The sequence below is a fragment of the Marmota flaviventris genome, chromosome 10 (genome assembly GCF_047511675.1).
Source record: "Marmota flaviventris isolate mMarFla1 chromosome 10, mMarFla1.hap1, whole genome shotgun sequence".
NCBI lineage: Eukaryota > Metazoa > Chordata > Mammalia > Rodentia > Sciuridae > Marmota > Marmota flaviventris.
Genome location: NC_092507.1, coordinates 212516 through 237111, shown reverse-complemented (window position 1 = coordinate 237111; position 24596 = coordinate 212516). Strand labels below are relative to the sequence as shown.

Sequence of the window (24596 nt, the reverse complement as noted above, 5' to 3'; positions counted from 1 at the left end):
GGGAAGGGGGGAGGGACAGGGTCAGCACAGTCACACAGCTGTGCCAGGCTAGGGGTGAGGGTACTCAGGTACTCACTGGGGCAACCGGCCAGGCCCACACCCCGGGCAGCAGTGACATTATCCTGGCAGCATCCATAGGGGGTCTGGGCACAGTGAGCAGGGGCTGCAGGCAGCAGTGGGGCCAAGGTGAGGCCTGCAGAGAGGGGTGTGGGGTCAGACTTGAGGCAGTGCTGTATGCCCACCCCTCTGCCTCAACCTCCTCCACACCACCACTCAGCCTGACACCATGCCCCTCAGGTCTGGAATCTGAGGCTGAGGCCCTAGGTGAGGCCACCATAATCATACAAGGACATGCAAGTGCCAAATGTAGGACCCAGCCCACAGGAAACATACAGGGCCACATACACACAGAATACCCAAAGTCACGGACACAGCCTTGTGTGTACACAGAGCTATGGACATACAGATAAGTGTAAAGGCAGCACACACACACGAAGACGGACACGCACTCACATTCCTCCAAACCACGCACATTTACATACAACTGCACAGACACATCTGTGAACATGCATGAGCATACCGTGAGCACTCGTGTGTGACATGTGACATTTACAGACCACTGTCAGTCCCTGCCCAGAAGAGCAAAAGGGCCCGGAAGGTGCCCTGTGGTTTCCTGCTGCCTCCTGCACAGAAGCCTGGCCTGGCCTGCAGTAGGTACTTGGCATACACTTGCTTTTATGAGGCAGGATCTCACTGCATGGCTCAGGCTGGGCTCAAACTCACAATCCTCCTGCCCACCCTCCCCAGTGTGGTGCATACTTTGACAGATGGGCTAGTGTCCACAGTGCACGTATCAGTGCTTTATACTCAGAAGAACACACAAGACCACAAGCACACCACAGCACACATGGATGCCCACGTGCCCACACCAGTGCAGGCATACACCTTTGAATATGCACACACAGAAGCGCAGCGGCTGCTGCACAAGCCCACAAGAATGTGCCCTGGCCCACTCACCACGGCAGGGTCCCTGAGCTGCGACGTACAACTCTCCTTGAGACTCGCACCTGGCCCTCTTCAGGTCACACTCACTGCCATAGGTGACCCCATCTGAGCCGCACACCTGGAGGGGTGGGGTCAGCGTGGGCAGCCTTGGCCCCTTCCTCACTGCCCCCCTATAACTGGGGGAGGTGGGGGCTCACCGGGCTCCTGAGAACACCCTGGCAGCTGAAATCGCAGACGCATGGTCCATCCTCTGAGTCCTCATCCCACACCCCGCCACGCTGCCGACAGAGTTCCTGCTCACACTCGCTGTCCTCCCCAGAGCCGGAGCCTCCTGAGCCACACTCAGCTGTGGGGAAGGAGAGCGGTTCACCCGCAGGTTCTCCCCTGAGGCTGGTGCCCCACAGCTCAGGCAGCTGCCCAAGCCTACCCTGCTCACAGGGCCCTGCCCGGGCTTCCTCAAGCTGTATCTGCTGCTGGCAGGCAGCCTCCCGTAGCTCACAGGCACTGCGGTAGGTGACACCATCGCTGCCACACACGGGGCCAGGCGGGGGGCGCTCACAACGAGGACACACACACTGCCCAGCTGAGCACACAGCCCCAAAGGCACACACTGTGTCTCCACAGGTCTCTGAAACATACGGAGCCAGCAGGGGTCAGCAGACCCAGCCGGAGAGTGGTGGGACCCTAGCCCGCTGGCCCCCATGGCCCCACTCACGACAGTGTCCAGCTGATGCCACATGCAGGCTTATCTGGTGTGTGCAGGCGTGGACATGCAGCTCACACTCGCTGGCATACGTGTGCCCATCAGAACCGCACACGGGCTGGGCTGAGGCCACGCACTCAGAGGGGCACACACAGCGCCCGGTCTCGGCCTCGCACAGGGCTCCAAAACGGCACTGCCCGCATCGGTCTGGGGAGGGGGCTCTGTCACCACTGTGTCAGGAAGGCCATCCCCCCCCCCAGACCTGCTTGTCCACTACTGACCACAGGGTCCTCTGCGGGCCACCCGGATATCCCGCCCAAGGGCACAGGCCATGGCCTCCAGCTCGCAGGTGCTGCCATAGGTGACGCCGTCACTGCCGCACACGGGGTCATAGGTGCCTGCACACGCCTGCTGGCACTCGCACGCAGCCTCCCCGTTCTTCACGGCGCATGTCGCCCCGAATGCGCACTGCACCCCACGGCACGGGGACGGAGCCTGGTCTGGGAAGGACAGGGCACTCAGCCCACCTGCTACCCACCCCATACTGGGCAAAGCCCCCAGCCCCACGCAGCAGGCCCTCTCCCAGGGTGGGGTGGTCAAGGAAGAGCTAGATGTGCAGGACATAGCAAAGAAAGGGACAGACACACGACAGAGGCAGATGGGGACACAGGAGCCTCCTGACTGCCCACAGCAGGCCACTGACCCCGACCACCAGCAGCCCTGGGACACCCATGCACGTGGGGGCTCTCTCCAGGCTAAGAGGAGTCTGCACCCCAGAGTCACACCCAGGGCTGCACGGGGAGGAGGTGTCTGTCCACTTGCTCTGAGAACCACAAGGCCAGGCAGTAGCGAGCCACCCCCCCCAGCCGCACCAGGGGCAGACCTCGGGCTGTGGGCTCCTGGTGGGCAGGCGCGGCACCTCATCCTGCCAGCAGGTCAGGCTGGAAGACACAAGAGGAGGAGCCGAGAGGGAAGGACCGAGGAGAAGACAGACGCAGAAAGACAGACCAGAAAGATGGACAGAGGACTGACCCGATGGACACAGGGTCACTGCAGCCCTGGTCCCCATGGGACATGCTGGCCATTTCCCAGCTGCCTCCACCCTCCAATGGCCCCTTAAAATCAACTGAGATCCTGCTTCTGAAGGGGCTGGTGACAGTTATGTCCCAAGAGTGAGGGACCCCACCGTTGTATCCACTTCCTGCCCACCCAAGCAATCTATACCCTCAGGCAGAACAGAGACGGATGGGCGGACAGACTAGAGGACCTGCAGCCTGGACTTGCATGGCCAAGTGCAGGCCCATCTCTGACCGCCTCCCCATGTATCCGGGCACCCTCTTGCAGCCTCTACCCTCCACACCCTGCACCCTCCCAGGGGACCCACCCTGGCCCAAGACCCTGGGAGGTGGGTGCCAAGGAATGAAGATGGCATGTGATGGTGGGCAAGGACTGATGGCGGGGACCACAGGGTGCTCACCACACGGGCCCTGGTGCCTGGGAGGGATGGCTCGCTGCTGCCGGCACTCAGCCTGCTGGCGCCAACAGTCGTTGTCATACGTGTGCCCATCCTGGGCACACACCGGTCTGTAGGCCCCGTCACAGGTGACACGGTCGCAGGAGCAGCGGGGTCGGCCACGGCGGGACAGGCAGATGGCACCGAACTGGCAGGTCCCGGAGCACTGGTCTGGGGGTGGGCAAGGAGATCAGAGAGGCCAGAACCACACCAGCACCTCCACAGCAGGGACCCCACGGACACGGAGGCAGGGGACACACTGTGTGCAGGGGAAGCAGCCCACCTCGAGGCTGGCACTGGCCAGAGCGCACTTTCTGGAGGAGCAGACCGCGGACAGCCCCTGAGCGGCCCATGACGCAGTCATTTGCATAGGTGACCCCATCATCCCCACACACAGGCAAATGCCGGGGAGGGCAGCTCTCTGGGCGCAGGAGCATCTCTGGACGGTGAGTGCGCGGGTTCACACGGCAGACGCGGCTCGGGTCAGCATGGGCTCCCTGGCAGGGGTCTGGGGGCGGACAGGCAGCAGTCAGGGTTATTGCCTGCACGCCCAAGGAGAGGAGCCCCACGTGGGGCGGGCACTCACCACAGGGGCCGTCGAACTTCCTAAAGATGTTCTCCTGGCGTGCGCATGCCCGGCGCAGCAGCTGGCATTCACCGGGGTAGTCCATACCATCACTGCCACACACGGTGCCCTCCGGGGCCCCGCGGCAGGTCGTGGGACACAGGCAGGAGGCGGTCTGCCCATCGGCGGAGGGTGCACAGGTGCTGCCGAAGCTGCAGGTCACATTGGAGCAGGGGTCCCGGGAACCTGCGGATGGCAGGGTGGGGTCACCCTGGCTGTCTGTCCACCTCCAACACCTGGCCCACCCCCCCACGCTGGGCACACTCCCTTACCACAGGGTCCGCGGCGGAGCAGGCGGATTCGCCGCTGCAGGCGGCACTGTGCACGCTGCAGCTCGCACTCGTTGCTGTAGGTGGAGGCATCTGAGCCACACACTGGCGCCACGACAGCAGGACAGGCGCTCTTCTTGCACACGCAGGAGGCCCGGCCTGGATCCTCTGCACTGGGCTCACAGACCGCGCCAAAGCCACACAGCATTCCCCTGCAAACTGAGGTCGGGCACAGGAAGGGGTTGTTGAAGCCAGGTCTCAGGGCTGGGCACTGCTGCAGCCCTCACAGGCACGTCCACACCCGGGTGTGCAAGCATGTTCAAGCCCACGCATGGCCACAAGTGTCACGGACGCTCTGTTGTGCATGTTCACAGGGCCTGGCCCCCTGGATGGCTCCCCTGCCAACCCAGGGACCTTTCCTCATTGGAGAACATTCTCTATACCCTCTACCAGGAGAGAGGGGCCTCCTGTCCCCATAACAGGACAAGCCACCCACTCCCATCCCACCTCAGCAGATTCCCCAACACACAACAGGAGAGGACCCCAGGCCAAGTCCGAAGCAAGCAGTCGAGGCCCCACTCTGCCCAAAGCACCTCTCCCACATCAGCCCCAGAGTCCATCTTGTTACCCCCACGCAGGCCAGGCTCATCCCAACTCAGGCCATAAGTTTCTGGGGCCTCATCTGGGAGCTGCCTGGGTGTTCCCCATGCCTGACCCCGGCCTCTTCCCAGCTCCTAGCCTTCTCCCACAGCCCCTCCCAGGGCAGCTGCTCTGCACAGCTGGGCCTGCCATCTGAGTCTGCCATTTCAGCCCTTAGTTCTGCAGACAGCAGGGTGCAGCACAGGCCCCATCATCATTAGGCCTCCACTGCGTCCCACCGTGTGGGCACAGGGAAAGGCTGGCCCTCTGTCACAGTGTACAAACGAAGAGACCAGAGTCGTTAGGGATAGCCCCAAGTAGCCACCCTGAGGCCAGCACTGGGACTGGGGATAGTTGGCTCCTTAGGTCAGTGTACCCCTGGGGGAGGCGGGTCCATTAGGGGTTGCAGCTGCCTGGATCTAATAAATGTTTAATCTGGCTCAATTATCATTAATAAGTCATGGTGTCAGGGCTCCCATCAACTCCCGCAGGTCGAGGAAATGTAGCAGAAAACCCTCCCCATCTCCTAGGAGAGGTGCATAGCCCAGGAGCTAGAGCCAGCTGTTGCCATTCCAAGAGCCCACCCCAGGCTTCCACCTGCCTGACCCAACCCTGGAGAGCTGAAAAACAGAGGCCGCAGCCTGCCTTCCCTGCCCCCACCCATGTTCCCATCCCCCCACCGCACTATGCCTCAGTGTCCCTTTCTGTGAACGGGACAACAGGACCTGCTTCCAAATGACTGCAAAGCTCAAGAGGCACTGGGCACAAGCACCAAGTGGAGGATGAGCTCCACCTACGATAACGGATGGTCACCACCACTGGCCTCCTCTCTGTCCTGCCTCTATCTGGCTCAATCTATGTCTGCCAGTGTCCCCTCTTCATGCCAGGCTGTAAGCTCCCTCCATTTCCCCTTCTCTCTCCTAGTGGCACATCCCTCTCGAATGCAGCCCTTTCTTGCCCAGGCTCCTTGTGACTCCCAAGCCAAGTCCCACAGGCCCGTGCGAATGCCCAGTGGTGCTCTTGGGCTTCAGCTGGACCTGCTGATCAAGGTCTCCAGGGTTGAACCCCAGGGTCAAGGGCCCAGTCACCTCCCTGCCCCTGGGCTCCTTAGCTTCTGCTATCTGTGCCCTGGGCTTTCCCTCTCTCTGCACCAGGTCACCTGACCCACCAGCTCTCTCCCAAGGTCCTGACCCCACAGCGGGGAAGAGCTGTTCTTGGGAGCAGCACACTCCTCCCCACCACAACCTGGTTCTCACTCCACAGTCCACCAATGTTTCCAGTATAAAGCCACAGTTAAGAGCACACAATGCTGGTCCCTACTTCTGTCCCCTGCCAGGACAAAGTAACTTCTCTTTTTCCTTGGTTTAAGGTACCGGGGATGGAACCCAGAGATACTCAGGCATTTTCACATTTCTTATTTTTGAGACAGCCTTGGTGAGCTGCCCAGGCTAGCCTTGAACTTGTGACCCTACCAAACTCCCCATAGCAGCTGGATCACATGTGTGACCACCAGCTGGCCAGAGCAAAGTAACTTCTCAAGTTAATTCAGGAATCCCCACTTTCAGGATGGGCCCCACTTTGTCCCATGCTTAGGCTGGGAGAGGGGCTGCTCCCTGGTCCCCTGTTGGTACCTATAGCATGACTGCCCCTTTATGTGTCTCCCTGGCCCATGGGACCAGGAGATCGGGAGGGCTGAAGATAAGTTTCTTGATTGAACTTTCTTGAGTCACAAACACAGAGACGACCCACCCCCCCACAGGCCCACCAGCAAGCACACACACAGGCCCACCTGCGCACAGGTGCAGGCAGAGCCTGCCACAGCAGCCAGGCCCTCCTAGGCATACTCCTTCACACACATAATGCCCCTCCTCAAGCCCACTCAGCAGAAGAGGAAACTGAGGGCAGAGGTCTCCCGAAAGTCACTACTAAGGAATGGAAGAGCTGGACTCAAGACACACCTGCTGCCCATGACCCCTCATAAATTCAGGTGACATGGTTCCCTAGTGGGTCACCTCTGGGGGCCCCACCATGCATGCCCTGCTCAGTCCCCAGTGGAAGGCTCTCCCTGGCCACCGAGCGTCCCACCGGAGCAATCTCTTGCTGCAGTGCGGAGGTGGAAGGGCTTTTTATAGCCACAGATGCCGCTGATATATTTAAATCTCCTCCTGGTCTAGGGTGGGTTGGGGGATGGAACCAACGCCCAGAGCCCTGCTTGTGGCCACATGTGTGTCCTGATGGCTAGGGTGTGCACAGGGACTCACGTGGGCAGCTGCAGGGAGGGTGGGTTAAATCGAGGGACTCAGGAGAGAGGCTGTAGACACTCAGTGCTCAGCCCCGGCCCAGTGCAGATTGGCTTCCTCCTTAGTCACCCCACTGGAGGACATGGGCCCCTTCCTGGAAGATGTGGGACCTGTCTGGGTCACAGCCTCCTGCCCCAGGCCAGAAGGGGGACAGTGGTCTGAGACCAATGGGATGTACCCACATCCACTTACCCCATCAGCCACTGGTCCCCACAATACGTGCAAATACCAAGGGTCACATACCATGAAGGGGTGCTGCACTGCTCTGACCCCAAGGCTCCTGTGTCTCAGGAGAAGGACTGCAATCCCCCAGAAAGAGATACCTCAGAGGCCACAGACTCCCCTCCCACAGCCCAGGTGGGGCTCGGACCTCTGAGGGGCCTTCAGGTCTGGTGGGAGCAGCGTGAGGAGGGGCATTGTTGTCAGAGACATGGGTTGCACAGCAGAGCCCAGGGCCAGGATGTGTGTCCCCACAGCCACCGTCACCCATTCCTACTGCCCCACCCTACATGCTGCCCAGCCCAGGGACCCTGGTACATTTGAAAATACGCCTGTGATACCAGCTACTCGGGAGGCTGAGGCAGGAGGATTGCAAGTTCAAAGCCAGTCTCAGAAATTTAGTGAGACCCTGTCTCAAAATAAAAAGTAAAAAGAGTGTGGGGCAAGGGCTGGGACTCAGTGGTAGGGCCTTGGGTTTGATCCCCAGCATCACAAGGGAAAAAAAAAAAAAAGAAAGCAGTCAATAACCCTGCAGCTTCCAGGAGCAAAGAACAGTTGGTCACAGGTGACCCCTGCCCAGATGGCCACTGAAGGACAGCACAGCCCCTTCATCCTGTACCCATGAATCCAGCTCCTGCTTCTGGGTGCCCCATGATTCAGTAAGCAGCCCTGACTAATGCAACCCAGGGGTGCATCCTGAGAAGAAGGCCCAGGGCCATGCCCCCACCCCAGGCCACCCAGGGCTCTCTCAGGTTGTCCTCCCCACCCATGTCCTGCCTAGACATGTGACTCCGTGATACTGGACAGACAGCTGCCTGACAGAGAACCCAGTGATGGGGCAGGACGGAGAGCAGACCCGGGAGCTCCCACCCGCCTGCTGAGGATGCAGGAAGGGTGAACAGACCATGGCAACCCCTTGGTCCTTTCCTCTGCAGCACTAGAGCCTTCTCTTCCCCTCCGACATTAACCTAATTACAGAGGCCCATGCTCCAGCAGCCTTGTGGGAGGACATCCCAACCCATAGGGATGTCAAGAAGGTCAGCCCACCCCTCCATCACTTGCATCCTCCCAGAGACAGATGCAAGCCTTTCTGACTCCTCATGCCATGCTGAGACACTCCCCACCCCCCCAGCCCAGTTTCCCCTCTGCACTTCTGACTTTCTCAACCCCTGCCTGGCCCCAGCCCTTCCTGAAAAGGGAGAAGGGAGGACAAAGGAGAGGAATCCCCCCCCACAACCCGCCTACTCCACTGCCCACCCCCACCCTGCCCACACCACCTGCCAGCATCTCACTTCTTATGGTTCCTCCCAGTCTTGAGGCCCAGGGAAACCAGAGCCCTGGCTGAGCACTGCCAGGAGCTGAGACCCCGGGCTTACACTCAGTGGATGCCCCAGGAGGAACCCAGGCTGCCTTGCCCAGCCTCCCCTCTCCAGACACCTGGCACCCCTGGTATACACACCCTAGAATGAACCCACCCTAGGAGTGCCCTGCCCACTTGCTACCCCAAGCTGTGCCTTCCACCCAGGCTGCCCCACTCACCGTCAGGAGGCATGGGAGGTGCTGGTGTGAAGTGGGTCCCAGGTTTGTCTGGAATAAAACAAATCTCCAAGTTAGGGCCCTCTGAGCAAGGCCTTCCAGAGACCACCACGCCCACTCTGCCCTTCCCCCATAGGCTGGCTCAGACTCTGGAGAAGAGGGCAGGGGCCCTTACTTTCCTCTGCCCTTCTAGCTGCATGGTCAGGGCTTGACACCCATCACCTGCCAAGTGGGTCCCCAGTAAAGTCACCTGATTTACCAAATAAGTCCAACCCCCCCCCCATTCCTAGTGCAACTGCCCCTTTCTTACTCCCACAGGAAGTTGTTTCTGCCCCATCAAGATGGGGGTCAGCTGGCCAGGAGCCCAAGGACAGGTCTCAAGGGGTCCAGAGCAATCCATTCCATCCCCAGACGAATGTGTGACCCATTCAAGCTAGTTGTGGCCCTTGGCCTGGCTGTGACCCTGCCTGCCCTGTACCCTTGCCAGCAGGGAAGCAGGACTTGGCCGGCAGAAGCTGGGCCACTTGGGCCCCGCCCAGCCGCCACGTACAGTTGTTGAGGAAGAGCAGCACCGCGAAGCCCAGCGTAGAGGTGGCCAGCAGGATCAGACAGACGTTGCAGGGGATCATGAAGTACCGCACCACCAGCGAGGCGCCAGGCTGCTGCCGGGGGGGCCGCTCCAGCGGCAACGGAGGCATGGCCTGGGGCTTGGCCTCTCTCTTGGGGAGTGGGGGTCCTCACGGAGCGCCCTTGGGCCTCTTCGGGGCTACTGCCCCCATTCTAGGTCCCCTGGGGCAGTGGACAGCTGCTGCGCTCTCAAAGTTCAGCCCCATTCACAGCCTGGGGCACGCCCGGTCCTCCCCGGCCCTCCAGGCTCATAACGGGATGTGCGCAGAATGATCCAGGAGCAGAAATCCCAAATGCGGGCTCAGAAGCAGGCGAAGGAGGATGGAAGAGGGCCAGGGCCACCCCTGCCGCCGCAACCCTTCCGCCCGCCAGCCGGCGCTGTCCGCCGAGCGGGAGCCGGAGCGACGGAGGCCGGCGGGACCGCGGGCGCGGGGCCTGCTGCTCGCGCCTGGCAGAGGCGGGAGCGCGATGGCAGCAGCGGGAGGAGCGACAGCATCGGAAAGAATAAAGAGCCGGCCGCGGAGGCGCTCGCCCGCCTCCAGCAGCAGCGGCTGCCCTCACCCTCGCGAGGCTGGGGCGGTGAGTGCGGGGCCAGGGGCGTCGCGGAGGGAGGGCGGGGAGCAGAGACAAAGGAAGCTGCCTCGGGGGACCCCGGCGTCCGCGGGGAGTCGCAGTTCAGAGCAGAGGATGGGCGGATGAGGGCCGACGCGAGTCACAAAAGAGATGGAGGGGCAGCGCTGACGTGGGGGTTAGGGCATCCACAGGGGCAGGATGGTGCTAAAAAGGGGACCGGGGCCTAGGGAGGGGTTGGCCGGGGGCAGGAGGTAGGGGCTGAGGCCAGGGGAGGGGCCAAAGGAGAGGCTGAAAAAGAACTGAGGCGGGCCAGGTGCTGGCGTGGTGGCTGGTGCTGGCCCGCGGATGGGGAGCGAGAAAGATCAGAACCGGAACCTCACTGGGGCAAGGGTGATAGGAGCTGGGGCTGAGTCGCAGGCAGAGGCTGGGCTGGTGCCCGGCGGGGCGGGGCAGTAAGGTTTAACATACCTATAGGGGGCTTGGCCCTGCACCTACGACCCGGTTCTAGGGTTCTGGGATGCGTCTGTGTGTGCCTGCAAATATGTCTGTTCTGATGTCTCCACCCTGATGTGTGTGGGCAAGGGTCCCCAGGTAGGGTGCAAGGTGGAAGGAGGGTTGGTGTAAAGTGAGGTGTCCAGAATTTGCTTTGCCCACTTCTCCCCTAGGAATTGGCAGCAAACACCTCAAATCATCAGTGCAACCTTAACTCCCTTCAGTGCAAAGAGAAAAAAATGCAAATGAGCCCCAAGCAAATAAGCCGTATGCAAAAAGCAGTTGTGGTCCCACGGGCCTAGAGCGCCCCCCAGCGGCCTCCCTTGGAATTCCGAGCCGGAGAGGAGGGCAGCCAGTCTGGAATCCCCGATCCAGAGTAGGGCATCTACACACGGGCCCCGACTTCTGCTCCCTCCAAACTTGGGGGCACCATGGGTTGGAGAGGTCCCATAGCCTGGATCCCCACGCCATCCTGACTAGCCACATGGGTCCTCCTGAGGCCAAGGTGACCACCTCCATGGCTAACACCTTCACTATCCTGGACAGGTCTCTGAGCACCCATGCCCCCACCCTTCACTGGTCCTGCTCACACCCCACCACACAAGCTTCCATGAGTGCCATGTCCTTTCAGCACTAGCATTCTCCTCCTCTAGGCCAGGTTGTGCACCCTGCCAGAACCTGGTGCTCACTCCCCCTAGCACCACCCAGGCATACCCACATGCTCGGCTGTCAGCTCTATATGCCCTCAGTAGGTCTTCCTTCCAGCCCCACTTCTGCTGCCACAGTTACCAGTGCCACCTCGTGGTCACTGGAGCTCATGTCAGTCCACCTGGGGAAGAAAGCATTGACCACACCCACCTCCCCGTAGTCCCTGGTCTGTCTGTGGGGCTTTTTCTGCCCAGTCCTTGAATGAGTCCTTCCCAGGCCCAGAAATGGCCCCACCCCCACATGGCCTCCATCCCACAGGTAGCCTGCTGGAGCCCCCAACCTGCCGACTGCCTCCTGGCACTCGCACTCCACCCTGTCCACCCTGTCCCTCTGCTCCTACTCCTTCCACTGCCACATCACCCCTGCCCATCACCTGTGTTAGGGACCTTCCCATCTCTTGTGGCCCTGAAACCCATTGTTCTGATGAAACTTGGCAAGAAGTCCCAGTCCCTGGCCACCTTCACTTCTCCTCTGGGGAGCTCCTGCCCCAAACACCTCTGGACCCCTGACACTGTCCATGACACTCTAGAAAGTGTCCAGGCGGTGCTGGCAACTTCCTGCCCAGGGCAGGGTCTGACTCCTAGAGCCAGAAAGCCGATGGGAGACTGGGTGTGGGGCACCCAGAGTGGCCCATGCAGGCTTTCCCATTGCCTCTCACTGCTGGGCTGCAGAGAGCCTCCCGAAAAGTGCCAGGGGCCAAGCCTCAGGAAACACTGAGAATGTTCTAGGTATGCTCTGCAGGAAGCAGCCAGGAATAGGGTAGGGGGGCTGGGGGCAGGGGTGTCTGAGTGGTAGTGGGAGCCCCTGGCAAAGTCTGGCTCCCCCAGAGACCCTGGGATCTGATACTGAAGGAGTGCCAACAGGCTGGCCTGGATGCTCACGTGGGAGCCCGAAATGGCCCAAGCCAACACTGGGAATGGGGCTTAGGGTCCTTTGGTATCAGCCAATAGGAAAGGGAACAAGGTTGGCAGCCCAGCCCCACTAAGCCCCTGTCAGTGTCTTCACCCCCAGCAGGGGCGGGATGTCTTGAGAGACAAAGAGCCATTGAGGCTCCCGGCCCGAGGGGGAGGGGAGCTCAGGCTACTAAAGCTATTTTGGGATCTTCAGACAAAATCATTCAGCCTGGAGCAGCCCACGCAGGCCCATGCCCTGGGAATGAACAGGATACTGAGCCAGGAAACAGCCCCCCGCAGCAACAGCAATCCCACACACTGGCATTCCTCTGGGGCGTGCAGGAACTCCCACCCTCCAAGTCTGCAGCATTGGGGTCACACGCCCCCACCGGCCTGCACACACTAACACCCGCCCCATACAGGCTGTGTACACACTTAAGATCTGGCTGGGAACTTCCAGGTACTTCTATGGGCCTAGGAAAGGGTAGAAAGTCCAGCCCATAGGCAACCGGCTGGCCCATTCTCATGCAGATGATCCCCCTTCCGCTCTGGAGGGGGTGGGGCTCCCTTGGAAAGGATGGGATGGGGTGGGGTGGGATGGCTGGGAGCCCAAGGGACCTAACTGCGGGGCTGTCAGATGGTAGCATGCCGCACATAGGCACACACTATCTCCATTACAGGGGCCTCCCCCTTGCCATCTGCAGACGCACCTGCACCGTCTGACCTCAGACGGAGGGTGAGGCCTTCTGCTTCTTTGCCCAGAGGTGCCCTGCTCAGAGGGGAGCCTCTATCTGTCGGCCTGGCTCCCCACCACACCACTTGCAGCCTCGTCATGCAGTTTCAAGCTGTGCCACATCCTCCCTGTCCCTCTCAGAAGACATTGGGAGCTTCACAGCAGGATGTCCCTGCTGGGCCTAGGCCAGCCACCAAGGGCTGGCCTTCTGTGGTTCCTCTTGCCAACTTCAGGTGAGGCCAGGAGGTGTCTGGGTCAAGCCTGTGCCCTTTATCTGTCCCCAAACAGGTATTCACCACCCTGAACAGCCTGCTATTCAGGGTGGTGAGTAAGTGAAAATTAAGGGACAGAGGCACAGAAGGCTAGCACACAGAATAGCGACACTCCAGAAGCCTGCAGTTCTTGACCCCACCCCTTACTTCTCAGCTGGCCCCACCCTATCACAAAGGAGCCCTAACCAGCCAGTCTGCGTCCCTGGCAGGGCTCAGTGTCCCAGGCACAGCCTCAGGGAGGCTATGTTGTAGCAGTTTCTAACAGCCCAGACAGTAGTGTGGCCTCTGGGGTGACATCTGCACACAGCCCAGGGACAGAAAGAGGGCTTTTCCACAGATTCAGAGGAAGAGCCCCAGACAGAGGCAACTGCCAAGGCCCAGGATGGGAACTAGCTCAAGAAGCTGCAGGAGAGCAGGAGGCCAGTGTGGTGAAGCCTGGGGAACAGGGACAGTGGGAGGGGCAACAGGCACTGGCCGACAGCTTCTCAGGGCAGATCTGGGAGGGAGTCCGGGGCCTCTGCCACAACCACCAGGGGGTGCCAGGTGAGCAAGTTCTATAAAATATGCCCTTCCTCTCCCGGCAGCTCCAAACCCACTCAGCCAGGCCCTGTCCATCTTCAGGAGGAAAGAGACTGTGTGGAGACAGGTGGAACCCAGATGTGGGTCAATGCCTCTGAGAGTCCAGCTGTCCTGAGCTGGGCAAGAGGCACCAGACACAGGGGAGGTGGGCAGAATAGGGCTGGTACCACTCCATGGCCAAGGGCTGAGTTTTAGGGAGCTTCCTGGAGGTGCTGGCCAGCTGGGCACTGGGATGTCCAGGGAAGGGAGAGGTACAAAGGACCAAAGGTGCAGGAAGGAGAGGGCAGAGGCAGACCCTAGAGGGAGAGCTTTGGTGGAGGCTGTCAGGGAGGAGCTTCCTCATGAAGGAGTGCAGGGTCAGCAGAGGAGGTCGGTCAGGTGAAAAGGAGGAGGGTCAGCTTGTTCTCCCGCCAGGGGGTCCTGGAAGCATGGCGGCTTTCTGTCCTCTCTCCTCCCCATGCTGATGGCACCTTTCTCCCACCCTCTTCCAAGGCACAGGGTACAGTTTCTGCTTTCCCTGAGTGTCAGTGCTCACTCTCCCCAGAATGCACTGGGACCTCACATCTGTGAGCACGATGCCCCACAGGCCAGGCTGCTTCTCCAAGGGCCCAGCGTGTGTGGCCAAGGGGAGGGCAGGGAGGGCTCAGTTAGGCCAACCTCAGGCCTAACTGCCCTGCACCCTGTCTGGCTGTGTGGGGAGGGGAAGTGTCTGCATCAGCCTCAGGGTCAGGCAGGCCCTGAGGGACTATCCTCACTGCAGCCCCACCAAGCATGCCCTTCATCTCACCACCTCAGCTACTCCCACGGGCAGAGCCCACAGGAGAAGGTGCTGGGCTCCTGGCAGGCACCAGGCCCAGCTGGACAGGGCCAGGGGACAGACTGGACAATAAGCAGCAAGCAGAGGTGATACATGTGCATGAAGGCAGAGGCCTCTCAGACACAGGCAGAGGGCGCCCACTGCCAAGACTTGAGCGTCCTCCTCCCAGGCTGAGCCCAGGGACACTAGCTTCTCAGGTGCAGATCTGGGAGGGAGTCCGACCCTGGGCCTCTGGAGATGGGTTCCACCTATCTCCACTGTGATAGAGCATCAGGAACCACCACTGCCAGCCAGGCCCATAGAAAGCACAGAATGACTGCACACAGCTTGGCCCCAGGCACACACAAGCACAGCTGGAAACAGCCTGCTGGTGAGCAGCTCTGCTCCCTCTCCCACGCTTCCACTCCACGGAGTGGGGGTGTGTGCAGGGAAGCCTGGGAGAGGCCATCCCCCCTTTCCCAGGTCCAGCTGTTAGCAGCCCCTGCAGGGGGCCTTCCTCAGAGGAAGTTCTCAGGATCTGAACTGGAGGGAGGGGGCCCTTCACTGGGGAGGGTCCCTCTCCACTGGAGGCTTCAAGGAGACCTTCCCCAGCCTGGGGCCCAGCAGCAGAACATACAGGGGGCAGAGGCCTCTTCCCAGAGGTAACTATCCCTGGGAGGATCAAGTCTGCTAGACAAGGCTACCATGGTGACTGCAGCAACCCCCAGCCCAGCAAGGCCTCAAAGCTGGGGAGCCCCATAGGGAAGAGCTGACAGAGGCAGGAGGGCAGCTCCCACCCCATCCAGCACCCCCCTCCCCAGCTCTGCTGTGAACAGCTGGCCTGGGTCCCACGGTGGAGACAGTGGAAGCTGCCCCCCACCCCCTGCAGCAGCTACAGCGGTTTCCCACCCCCTGTCGTGAAGGGGGTAGGCTTTGATCTTCTAGGTGTGGGGGATCAGCCCTTCTGAAAGGAGCAGAACAGCCAGGTGGGAAGAGGCAGGGAGCCCCTGGCCCTTCAGTGTGGGAACAGCCCCGTTTTGACCTCCAGTCTCTCCACCTCAGCCTCTGGGGCTGGGAAGTTGGCCCCTGTCCTGAGTAGGTGGCCTCTAACCTTGAATGCAGCCCCCTGTGAAGTTTCCCACCCACAGGGGTGCTGTGAAGGTGCAGGCAGGCCCCAACAGAACGGACTCCCTCTAGCACCCACTGGGGCAGCCCAGGAGAGGGAGGGAGGCTGGCTTCAAAGCAGACTTTTCCATTTCCAGTGGGGGGTGGGGGGGACAGAAGGGGGGGCTCTTCTCTGGGTGGGGATTAGGGGAATGGGGTGGGTCTGGAAAAAGCCAAGAGCTGTTTCCAGTCCTGCCCTCCTTTGCCTGTGTAAGGTAGATCACCCCACAGAAGCCAGGGCATTCCCCACCCATCCCAGAACTGCCCCAGAAACCCAGGGCAGCCAAAGACAAGACAGACCCACTCAGGTGCACAGCAGCACCAGCTCCCGGGTGGGAAGGAGACGGCCCCTCCCCCAGCCACACAGGCAGGTTGCCTGTGGCAGGCCGTCTCCGGTGCCAGCGGCCTCCAGCCTGGACCTGCCTGGGGGAGGGGCCTTGAGGGCACTAGGTGTGGCCAAGGGGTAGGCTGAGAACCTGGAGTCTAGAAGAGGGAAGCAGGGACAGGGAGAAGCTACCTCCCATCTGCAGAGGAATGTGGGAAAGCTGGGGGGTGGGTACAGAGATGGAGTACACAGCAGGGGGCGTCCTCGGCAGTCCAGAAGCCTCCCCAGCCCAAGAGATCAAGAGATCAGAGAAAGGAACCTGGACGGGGTCAGGATGCCCCCACCCACTGCCCTGGGACTGTCCTCCTGAGGGCCCTGGACAGTTGGCCTGGCAGGAAGCGCTTGACCAGAACACTGCTGGCTAGGCCAGACCTGGGAGCCTGGCTGCCAGGACCCCCAGCTTCAGGGCTGGGCAGAGCCGAGCTGGGCAGGTGCCAGGCTCACTCCAACCCTGGCCCCCTGCCCTGTCCCTGTGCCAGGCCCCGGCAGGGGCAGACAACACTTCCTTTCTCTGCTACTGGCTTGGAGTGGGGAGGGAAGGGCCTCAGGCTGCCCTGCCAGCCCCCAGTCAGGCCTGTGTCCCTCTTGGGGGCTTTGAGGCTTTGCAAAGCACCAGGGTGGCCTTCCTGAGGTGCAGAGGGAGGTGACGGGAGTGTGGGACAATGTCCAGACTGGCACAAGGTGGCAGAGGGCTGCCCTGAGCAGGCTCCCAAATGGCAGCGGGCAGGGGAGAGAGGCTAAGCCAGGCCAGTTTCCCCAGCAAAGCAGGGGGTGGGGTTGCCTTCTGGAAGGAGCAGGAGGGGCCCCCAAAGGTGGTACAGGGGGAGGGGCACATACCTGTCTCAGTTATGCCAGGAATGTGGCTCCCCAGGCCAAGGAGGGAGGAGGAGACTTCCTAGGGGGCCGGAGCTGGGGGAGGGGCTGACTGGACAGGGCCAGGAAGTTCCAGCTGGCCCAGGGGAGAAACTGAGGAAAGAAGTCTCTAGAAGGGGGAAAGGTGTATGTCCCTGCAGCAGGACCCCTCAGGGCAGTGTCTAGGCAGGGGGGGGAGGGCATGTTCCCAGACTGGATTCCCACACAGAGGGCCCTGTAGGTCTTGGGTGACCACTGAAGACCAGATCACCTGTGCCCTGTTGGGGTGGGGCAGTGTGGGGAAGGGTCGACTAGGTTGTAGCCTTGTCTGTCCACCATCACTAGGACTGGGGAGGGGGCTGATGTGCTCATCTTCAGAACAGAAGACGGACCCAGCTTGGGAGGACTGGGCAAGAGATGTCCCTTCAGCCTGGTCCCTCAGGCCTCAGGGGGGCCTGGAAAAGGCAGAGCCCTGTCTCACCCTGCGTCACTGATGCACGTCCCTGTCCTAGCGGCCATGGAACCCTGGTCTGCTTCCAAAGTAGAGATTCCTGTCACTCAACCCTGCTCAAGGTCTCTGGGCTCCCCAAAACCTTACCGCGGAACCCAGATTCCTCATTCTGCCCCTCTTCCTGGGGCTCCCCTGTGTCCCCTTGGCCTGCCTGGAAGCCCCACCTGGCTTTCAGGTCCTAACTGCTCCCCGAGCCACATGGCTCACAACAGGTCAAGCCACACCACCTGGGGCCTCCTTGGGAACTCTCCTCCCCAGCTGTCCCTCTGCTCAGCCCGGTCATTCCTGACACCAGGGCAAAGTAGGCTTCAGAAGCTGAACCTGTTGGGCCCAGGACACCCTTCCTCTGTGTGACCTCTGACTCCTTATCAGGCCTCAGTTACTGAGTCACAGACCCTCAGGAGGGACCCACCCCTCATCGAGTTAATGATTTTCCCTCTTGATCTTTCAGGGATGAGCATGGACACCACCCAGACCCTCCTTTTCCAGGCCTTCCTCCGTCCTACTCATCCCCCCAGGCCTCCATGCCATGCCCAGCCCACAGCTTCCAGGGCAGGACCAGGACTGGTCTTTGCCCAGTGGGATGGCCTGGCTAGACTCCCACGGCTAAGCCTTTGCTGAGCAGGGACCCATTCAGGGGACCTGGAGGTAGCCCAGGAGCAGCTGACCACAGCTGGGGGACAGACCACAAGGCTGCCCATTCTGGGCTATGTCCCTCCTCCTTCACAGTGCCCCCAGCAAGACAACACAGGGGGCGTGGGGAAGGGTCCCAGAGATCCCCCTCAGGAGCTGCATCAAAGCAGAAAGGCAGACAATAGTTAGGACTTCCCCACTGGCCAACAGAGCACCTCAAATAAGTGGAAGTCATGACCCCTGCCACTGCCCTGAGGAGGAAGTTTCTCTCCGTCCCCCACCACACATCCCATTCCAGATAGCCATAAGGGAACAGACAGGAAGTGGAGGCGACAAACTCTTACATTCTCCCACCACATTCCCTGGCCTCTCATGTGACAGGTCACTTCCCAGAGGCACTAACCTGTCTAGTCCCCAGAAGCACTCATCCCACACAGCAGCTCTTCCCAGAAACCGTGGGCCTCTGGACACACAGGATAGGCCCCCAACCTCCAACCCCTAAGCCTGGCCACCAGGGCTTTGCTCAAATGTGTGCACCCAGTCTAGGCAGACATGGGGCTTCTGCCAGAGCATGACAGCTGGTGTCCGTTCATTCACCTGGCCCCAGCTCCTCCCCTGGGAAAGAGCCCTCCAAGGGGGAAGGGGCGAGGAAGCCAGTCCTTTTGCAGGGCTTGCTTCTGTTCCTTGGGCTCTGATGGCTGGATGACTAGAAATGCGGCCAGGGAGCAGCAAAGTAGGAATGAGGTGGGAACACAGCCAGACAGCAAGACAGTATGTGTTCCAGCTGCAAGTAAACCCCTCTTCACTCTCCCTGGGCCCAACGCTCTGCCACTCACCTCCAAGCCCACCTTTCACACATACCTGGCAGCCCTCTGCCCACCCCACTGGATCCCTGCACGCACCCACCCCACGCACCTTCTACACAAAACTCCACCTCCTCCAGGTTGCGAAGGGTGATCCGCATGAGGCTAGAGTTGAGCATCAGCTCATTCTTATGGGCTGGCCACAGGTAGGGGGGTGCTGGGTTCACAAAGAAGATCCTGGTGTCCCCGGTAGACACCTGGTTGTCACAGATGAGGGGGTCTCCGAAGCCACCAATGACCACCTTGTTGCCACCATCCAGAAGGCTCTCCTGGGACACCACATCTTTGCCCTTCAAGTACCGCCAGACTCGAACCTGGGTAGACACAGGGGCAGGTGTTAATGGTCCTCTTCCTCCTGGGGGAAGGATACCAGACAATGGCCTGGGCCCTTCCGGCTCCGACCTCAGCTGCTCAGGTCGAATGCCCACAGTAGACACCAGGCCTGGGCAGAGGCTACAGGTAAATATACACAGTGCTGGGGTGGTGCTGCCCCCCTATGTCACGTGAGGACATGGGACCTCTTCATGTGATAAGATGTCTCATGAACACAGGCCCACCCCAGGAATTAGCTCCTATTCCAGGTCTAACCAAGATCAGCACCCCAACTCCAAAATGTCCACCTCAGCTCAAGCTGGATTTGGGGAGGGGCCCACCTGGTCTGGAGTGCCTGCCTCCTCCACCCTTCCTTTTCTACCCCCCCTGCCTACCACCACTTGCTCACACTCTGGGCAAAGCCAGGACTGGGACACAGGGATGGAGGGGGGTTTGGGGGCAAGCGGCCAGCCAGGATCTTCACACCCCTGTGGGTGGGCTGACACCTTCCTTCCAGGAAATGAAGGCCCCCTCCTCCAGTTCCAGCGTCAGGGCAGCCAAGGTAGCCATGAGCCACAAAGTCAAGTTCGGGCAGCTTTAGGCAGCCCCACCCTACACCTCTCCTCCTGGGACCCTGAGGGCATCTACTCTGACACTATGGCAGGAGGGACCGCTACAGCCCCCACCCAAGGCAGCCCACATAACAGGTCCACAGATCCTTTTACTCCCTGCGAATGGAGTTCTGGGAAGAGGCCCCTTCTTCCTTCAAGAGCTGTTGGGGGCCAGGGCTCTTGGAATGGGAGTGAAAGACAATGGGACGCCTTTCCACCTGCCAGCTCAGAACTGCAGAGTCTGCAGGGACCCCTCCATCAGCTGGTCCAGCCTCATCTAACCTCCACACATCCCGCAGGCTCCAGAGGAGCGAACCCAGGCAGGAGAGGGCCTGTTGGCTTTGAGCGCCTCCCCCCACCCCAGCCACACCCAGGAGCAGGGGAGGAAGTCGGGAAAATCCTGCAGGGGCTTGGCAAAGTGCCCAGCGGTGAGGGGAGGGGCTCGGTGGGGGGGGGACCCCAGCTGTAGCCCGCACAGACCACTCTGAAACCAGCCGAAACCCTCCCCAGCTCCATGGAACAAGAATGATCCATTTCTGGTCCAGTGAGGTAGTCTGGGGGGCCGGAGGGAGGACCAACCTTGGGTCCCCAGGGCCCTCCCTGGAAGATTGTGGAGGAAACCCCCCATACCTCCTCCAGGAGCTCCCAGATCCAGCTGAAGGAGAAGTGGGACCAGATTCCCCTCCCTCTGGCCAGGGGAGCTCCAGCATTCCCGGGAGCGGGATAGAGCACCTGCCCCTGCTCCCCTTCCCCCACTGGGCCCAGGCACGCGAGGTTCAGCAGCGGCCCCGCCCACTCCCTGCCCCAGCCCCCCACAACCGTGGCCGCAGCACCCCTCAGCAGTCTCCCTACGATAGGAAATTAGGCTGTGCCCCTCTTTCTCCCGGCACCCCCTTTAGCACTGGTATATCCGCCTCTGAGAAGGGGGAAACAGCACTGATCACAGGTAGAGCTCCCGTGCACACCCCAGGCAAAGAGCGTCACCTCCCCGACCCTACCCCTTTTCTTTGGCTGGTGGGGAGGGGGCGCGGCAGCCCCCACCCTCCCTGGGGGGAGGTGCACTTGTTTTCGATAAGGGAAAGGGCTTTGGGCGGAGGGGAAGCCAACACCCGGTTGCCCGGCCTGGGCACCACGGGCGGTACCGCAGCAACACCGCAGGAACTTTCCCGGTCGCTCCAGAGTTTTCCGGGACCAGGCGCCCCACCCGGAGGCTTGGCGGTCGCCAAGGGAGCGCGAGCGGGGGCTGCGGAGCGTCCGGGATCATTCCCACGGCCTGGGATAGGGGTCCCAGCAGCGCGGCCGGCAAGCGAGGGGAGGGCCTTGGGGCGGCATCGCGGGGAAGAGGCCCCGGCCCGGGCCTCCCGGGGCTGGGGTCCCGGCGGGGCCCACCTTGCAAGAGTACGTGTGCTGCACCGGGTCCACGTTGAGGATCTCCTCCACCGTGCCGGTGAGCACCACGTTCGCCTCCTCCTCGCGCCGCTCCAGCGCGCGCTCCGGGCACGTCCCGCCGGCGATGGGCAGGGTGTGCGCGGCCACCACCAAGAGCAGCAGCAGTGGCCGCATCGGAGCCGGGCCGGACGGCCGCAGGCTGGCCATGGCGCAGCCGAGGACGGCGGAAGGCGGCCGGGAGAGCGCGCGGGCCGGGCCGCGCCGGGGACCGGACTGGACAGGACGGGACGCAGCCCCGGGAGGCGGCTGGAGCGCGGGCGGCGCGGGGGCGGGGCGGGGGCGGGGCCGGGCAGCGCTGCCCCTCCCCCACGGGGGCCCGCCCCGCCCGCCCGGCGCCCTGCGACCCGCGCCGGCCGCGAACAAAGCACCGGGACAGCGGCGCCGGGCGGAGGCCGGGGGTGGGGGCGCTACGTCGCGCCGGGTGGCGGTGAGACCGTCCGGGGACAGAGGCAGGCCGGGGGCGGGGCGGGGCAGGGCGGGCCCAGGGCTTTCTGCTGTGCTTCACCCCTGCGGACGCCCCTCCCCCGCCTGCGCGGACGTCCCCCCCAGGAAATGCGGCTGATGTCGGGTTAATGCATAATCTAGAGGCGACGTGACTGGACTTCCAAGGGGTTCGCGGAGACGACAGGGCCGAAAGAGAGGCTGCTGGAGTCCGGACCCGCGGCCCCTCGGCCCTCTGGCCTGCCCCTCCCCCGGCGGGGGAGTGGTCCCTCCAGCTGGGGTCCGCGCCCGAGCTTTCGGGGTCCAGACTCTTGCTCACTAGGGCGCGGGGGCGTCCCCAGCAGGCCGTGCCCCCCAACGGCGGACCGGTGCGGGCGGTGACTGACGGAAGCGGCGCGCAGACCCGCCCACCTCCCGCCCGGGCATCGCGGCCTGGCCGCGAGGGAGCAGGGCGCCCCCTGCTGTCCATCGGCTGGTGGTCCCGTCTGGGCGCCAGACACACCCCCTCGCCGCTCCGGGCCGCTCTCTGCAGCTTATCCTGGGTAGGTGAGGCTCAGAGAGTCCAAGCTAGAGCCCGGCCGAGCTGAAGATGGAGGGAAAGGACACCGTTCTGTCCTCTTAGAACTGGATCTGCCGTGTGCGAGGCACAGGTTTCTGAGCCAGAGGCATTGAGTGGTGGGTGGTAGACACTCCCCCAGAGGAGGACCCCAGCCCACTTTGGCCCTGGGGGGGATTCCGGGAGAAAGTGACTCCAAGGATCTGTACTTACACTTGCTCTGTTGCAGCATGGCAAAAGGGGGACCTGGGCGGTCTTAGATCTGCATCCCAGGCACCCAAAAGTGGTCTTCTGGGCCTCCAGCCAGATCATCCTGAGGCATTTGAAAGCTAAGGTCCAAGTGCCCCCAAGGTAGTGGTCCAGGGACCAGGGAGGGGCACATTCTTCCCACAGTACCCGGAGCCCAGGTGCCCGGCCTGGCTCCTGTGGAACTCACTGGGTACATTGGTACAGGAGAAAAAGACTGAAAGAAGCATTTCCAGAAGAAGGGAGTGAATTGGCCCATCCGGGAAGGTCTGGGACATGCTCTCCTGGTGGACAGGGTGAACCACCAGTTCCCGGCCTGCTGCACTTGGCCTCTTCATTAGGCTCTGGAGGATACACATGCCCCCTTCATCTGTCCCCACCTTACTGCAGGCAGGACAAAGCAGGTGGGCAGGTTGCAGCCCCCAGTGTTGTGCAAGAGGCTCCCTTGCCCTCCCACCCACAGGTCTAAGGACCCACCCTCACTGCTTCCAGGGCTTTGGGAGGGGCTGATCCCAGGGAGCCACACACTGTGGCCTGTGGAACCTGGCCTGGCCTGACCTGTTCTTCCCTAATTCTGCCCACCCAAATGTGAAAGTGGAGCCATTGTGAGTCTGTGGCTCAGCCTGGCCAGGCAGCCCCAGCAAATGTGTCTCTTTATCATTCTTTAGATATGACCCCTTGACCCCAAGAGGTGTGGAAGTATGTCTCCCTTCAATTTCTGGGAGAAGAGTCACGGTGGAGACCACTAGGCTCTGTGACACCTGGCCCCTTGACTTCTAGCCCGGGCCTGTCGCCCAGGCCTGGTTCTCTCTCAAACCTCGTCCCTCCTAATTCATCAGCAGAGAGAGGGGGAGATCAGGCAGACAGACAGAAGGCAGTTTGTCCTTTACATCATCTTTATTCCTAGCACTTGATCCTCGTTGGGGCTCCTCTCTTCTTCTAGGCCCCGCCCCCGCGGAGGCGCAGGTTCAGAAACACAGTGCTCTGAGGGGTGAGTCCATACTCCCCCAGCAGCTGCGAATCTTCCATGGGCCTCCCCTCGAAGCTCAGCCAGAACAGATCTTCCTGGATGTGCTCCTGCTGGCAAACCTGCCGCTTGAGCTCCGCCACCTTCTGCGTCAGCCTGATGCTGTAGGGTCTGGTGCGGCCCTTGTCGTTCCTCACCAGGATGCTCAGGGGGCTGTCACAGTTCTGCACCATCAGCAGGACTGTGCTGCCAGAGGCCAAGCCCTGGCTGATGAGAGGGACCCTGTCCTGCAGCACGGAGCCACTGGGCAGGGCCAAGTGCTGCTGGAAGGCAGGCACGCCAGTCTTCTGGAAAATCTGCTGCTTCAGTTCCGACAGCATCGTGGAGTCACTCAGGGACACCTGGTGCTCCTCGCCCCCCAGCATCTTCACCTTCAGGTTCCAGCCCTGCGGGCATCACAGAGGTTGGGCTCCCACACTGGCCACAGATCCTGGGTGCTGTTCTCTGCTGGCTGCCTCCTCCACCCACTAGGCGCAGGAAGGCCAGTCTCCCACAGCCTCCACGTTCCTCCCATCACCCTCTGTGTCCCCCCGTGGGCCCATCCCCTCTCCTCACACTTGGGAACCCGGCCAAGCTCAGGGCTTGGCAGTGGGTGCTCTGCTGCTGGGAGACCCCAGCAAGGGGAGGGAGGAAAGTGGGCTGGAGTAGCCCAGCTGACCCACCATGGCCCTGGTCTCCAGTGCTCGGTCCACCTCAAGTGCTCAGGAGTTGGCTTCCTCTCCCCTCTAGCTGCTCCACGGCCCATTTATGAGTCTAAGCTACACACGTCAGAGGGCGGTGCCTCCCACAGCCCGCACCAGTGGCTGGTGGCCTTCAGTTTCGGTTTCCTTTTCCCAGTGCGTGCCCCAGCGTGAGTGGAGAAACAAGACAGAATGACAGAATGACAGGGAGATACTCTGGAGGGCCTGGCTCTCAACGGCTGCCTCCCAAGGCTCCGCCAGGATGTGCATTCAGAAGCTCGTAAATGTCCAGCACTCAGTCTGCCTACAAGATGCACAAGAGTCGTAGTCACATGAACTAATGACTGATAACTTTCACTTTCCATTTACCAGTTTACAAATTAG

At 61.5% G+C, this 24596-nt stretch overlaps 2 protein-coding genes across 8 annotated transcripts in view; both read right to left on the bottom strand.

Annotated features, from left to right (window-relative positions):
• The window catches only part of Agrn (agrin), a 31538-nt gene extending 10078 nt beyond the window's left edge, over positions 1-21460 (bottom strand). For 6 of the 7 annotated variants that reach the window (XM_071617222.1, XM_071617225.1, XM_071617224.1 and 3 more), the window contains exons 1-13: positions 21203-21460; positions 18943-19204; positions 8813-8860; positions 4119-4334; positions 3808-4032; positions 3505-3729; positions 3186-3392; positions 1990-2208; positions 1721-1915; positions 1433-1633; positions 1203-1351; positions 1018-1123; positions 77-193 (exon numbers count right to left, since the gene is read on the bottom strand). In XM_071617222.1, the coding sequence (XP_071473323.1) occupies positions 77-193; positions 1018-1123; positions 1203-1351; positions 1433-1633; positions 1721-1915; positions 1990-2208; positions 3186-3392; positions 3505-3729; positions 3808-4032; positions 4119-4334; positions 8813-8860; positions 18943-19204; positions 21203-21409 (2377 nt within the window). In that variant the 5' untranslated portion in view covers positions 21410-21460. Of the gene's footprint in view, positions 1-76; positions 194-1017; positions 1124-1202; positions 1352-1432; positions 1634-1720; positions 1916-1989; positions 2209-3185; positions 3393-3504; positions 3730-3807; positions 4033-4118; positions 4335-8812; positions 8861-9359; positions 9508-18942; positions 19205-21202 lie in introns of those variants that run through there. The other variant, XM_071617229.1, reaches the window with a different exon arrangement.
• A 1923-nt stretch (positions 21461-23383) lies between these two features.
• On the bottom strand, positions 23384-24301 carry Isg15 (ISG15 ubiquitin like modifier). The gene is made up of 2 exons (XM_027947620.1): positions 24195-24301; positions 23384-23918 (listed from the first exon to the last, which is right to left on the bottom strand). The coding sequence occupies exons 1-2, from the start codon at positions 24195-24197 to the stop codon at positions 23445-23447; spliced, it is 477 nt and encodes a 158-aa protein (XP_027803421.1). The 5' UTR covers positions 24198-24301; the 3' UTR covers positions 23384-23444.
• Positions 24302-24596: the final 295 nt, after the last annotated feature.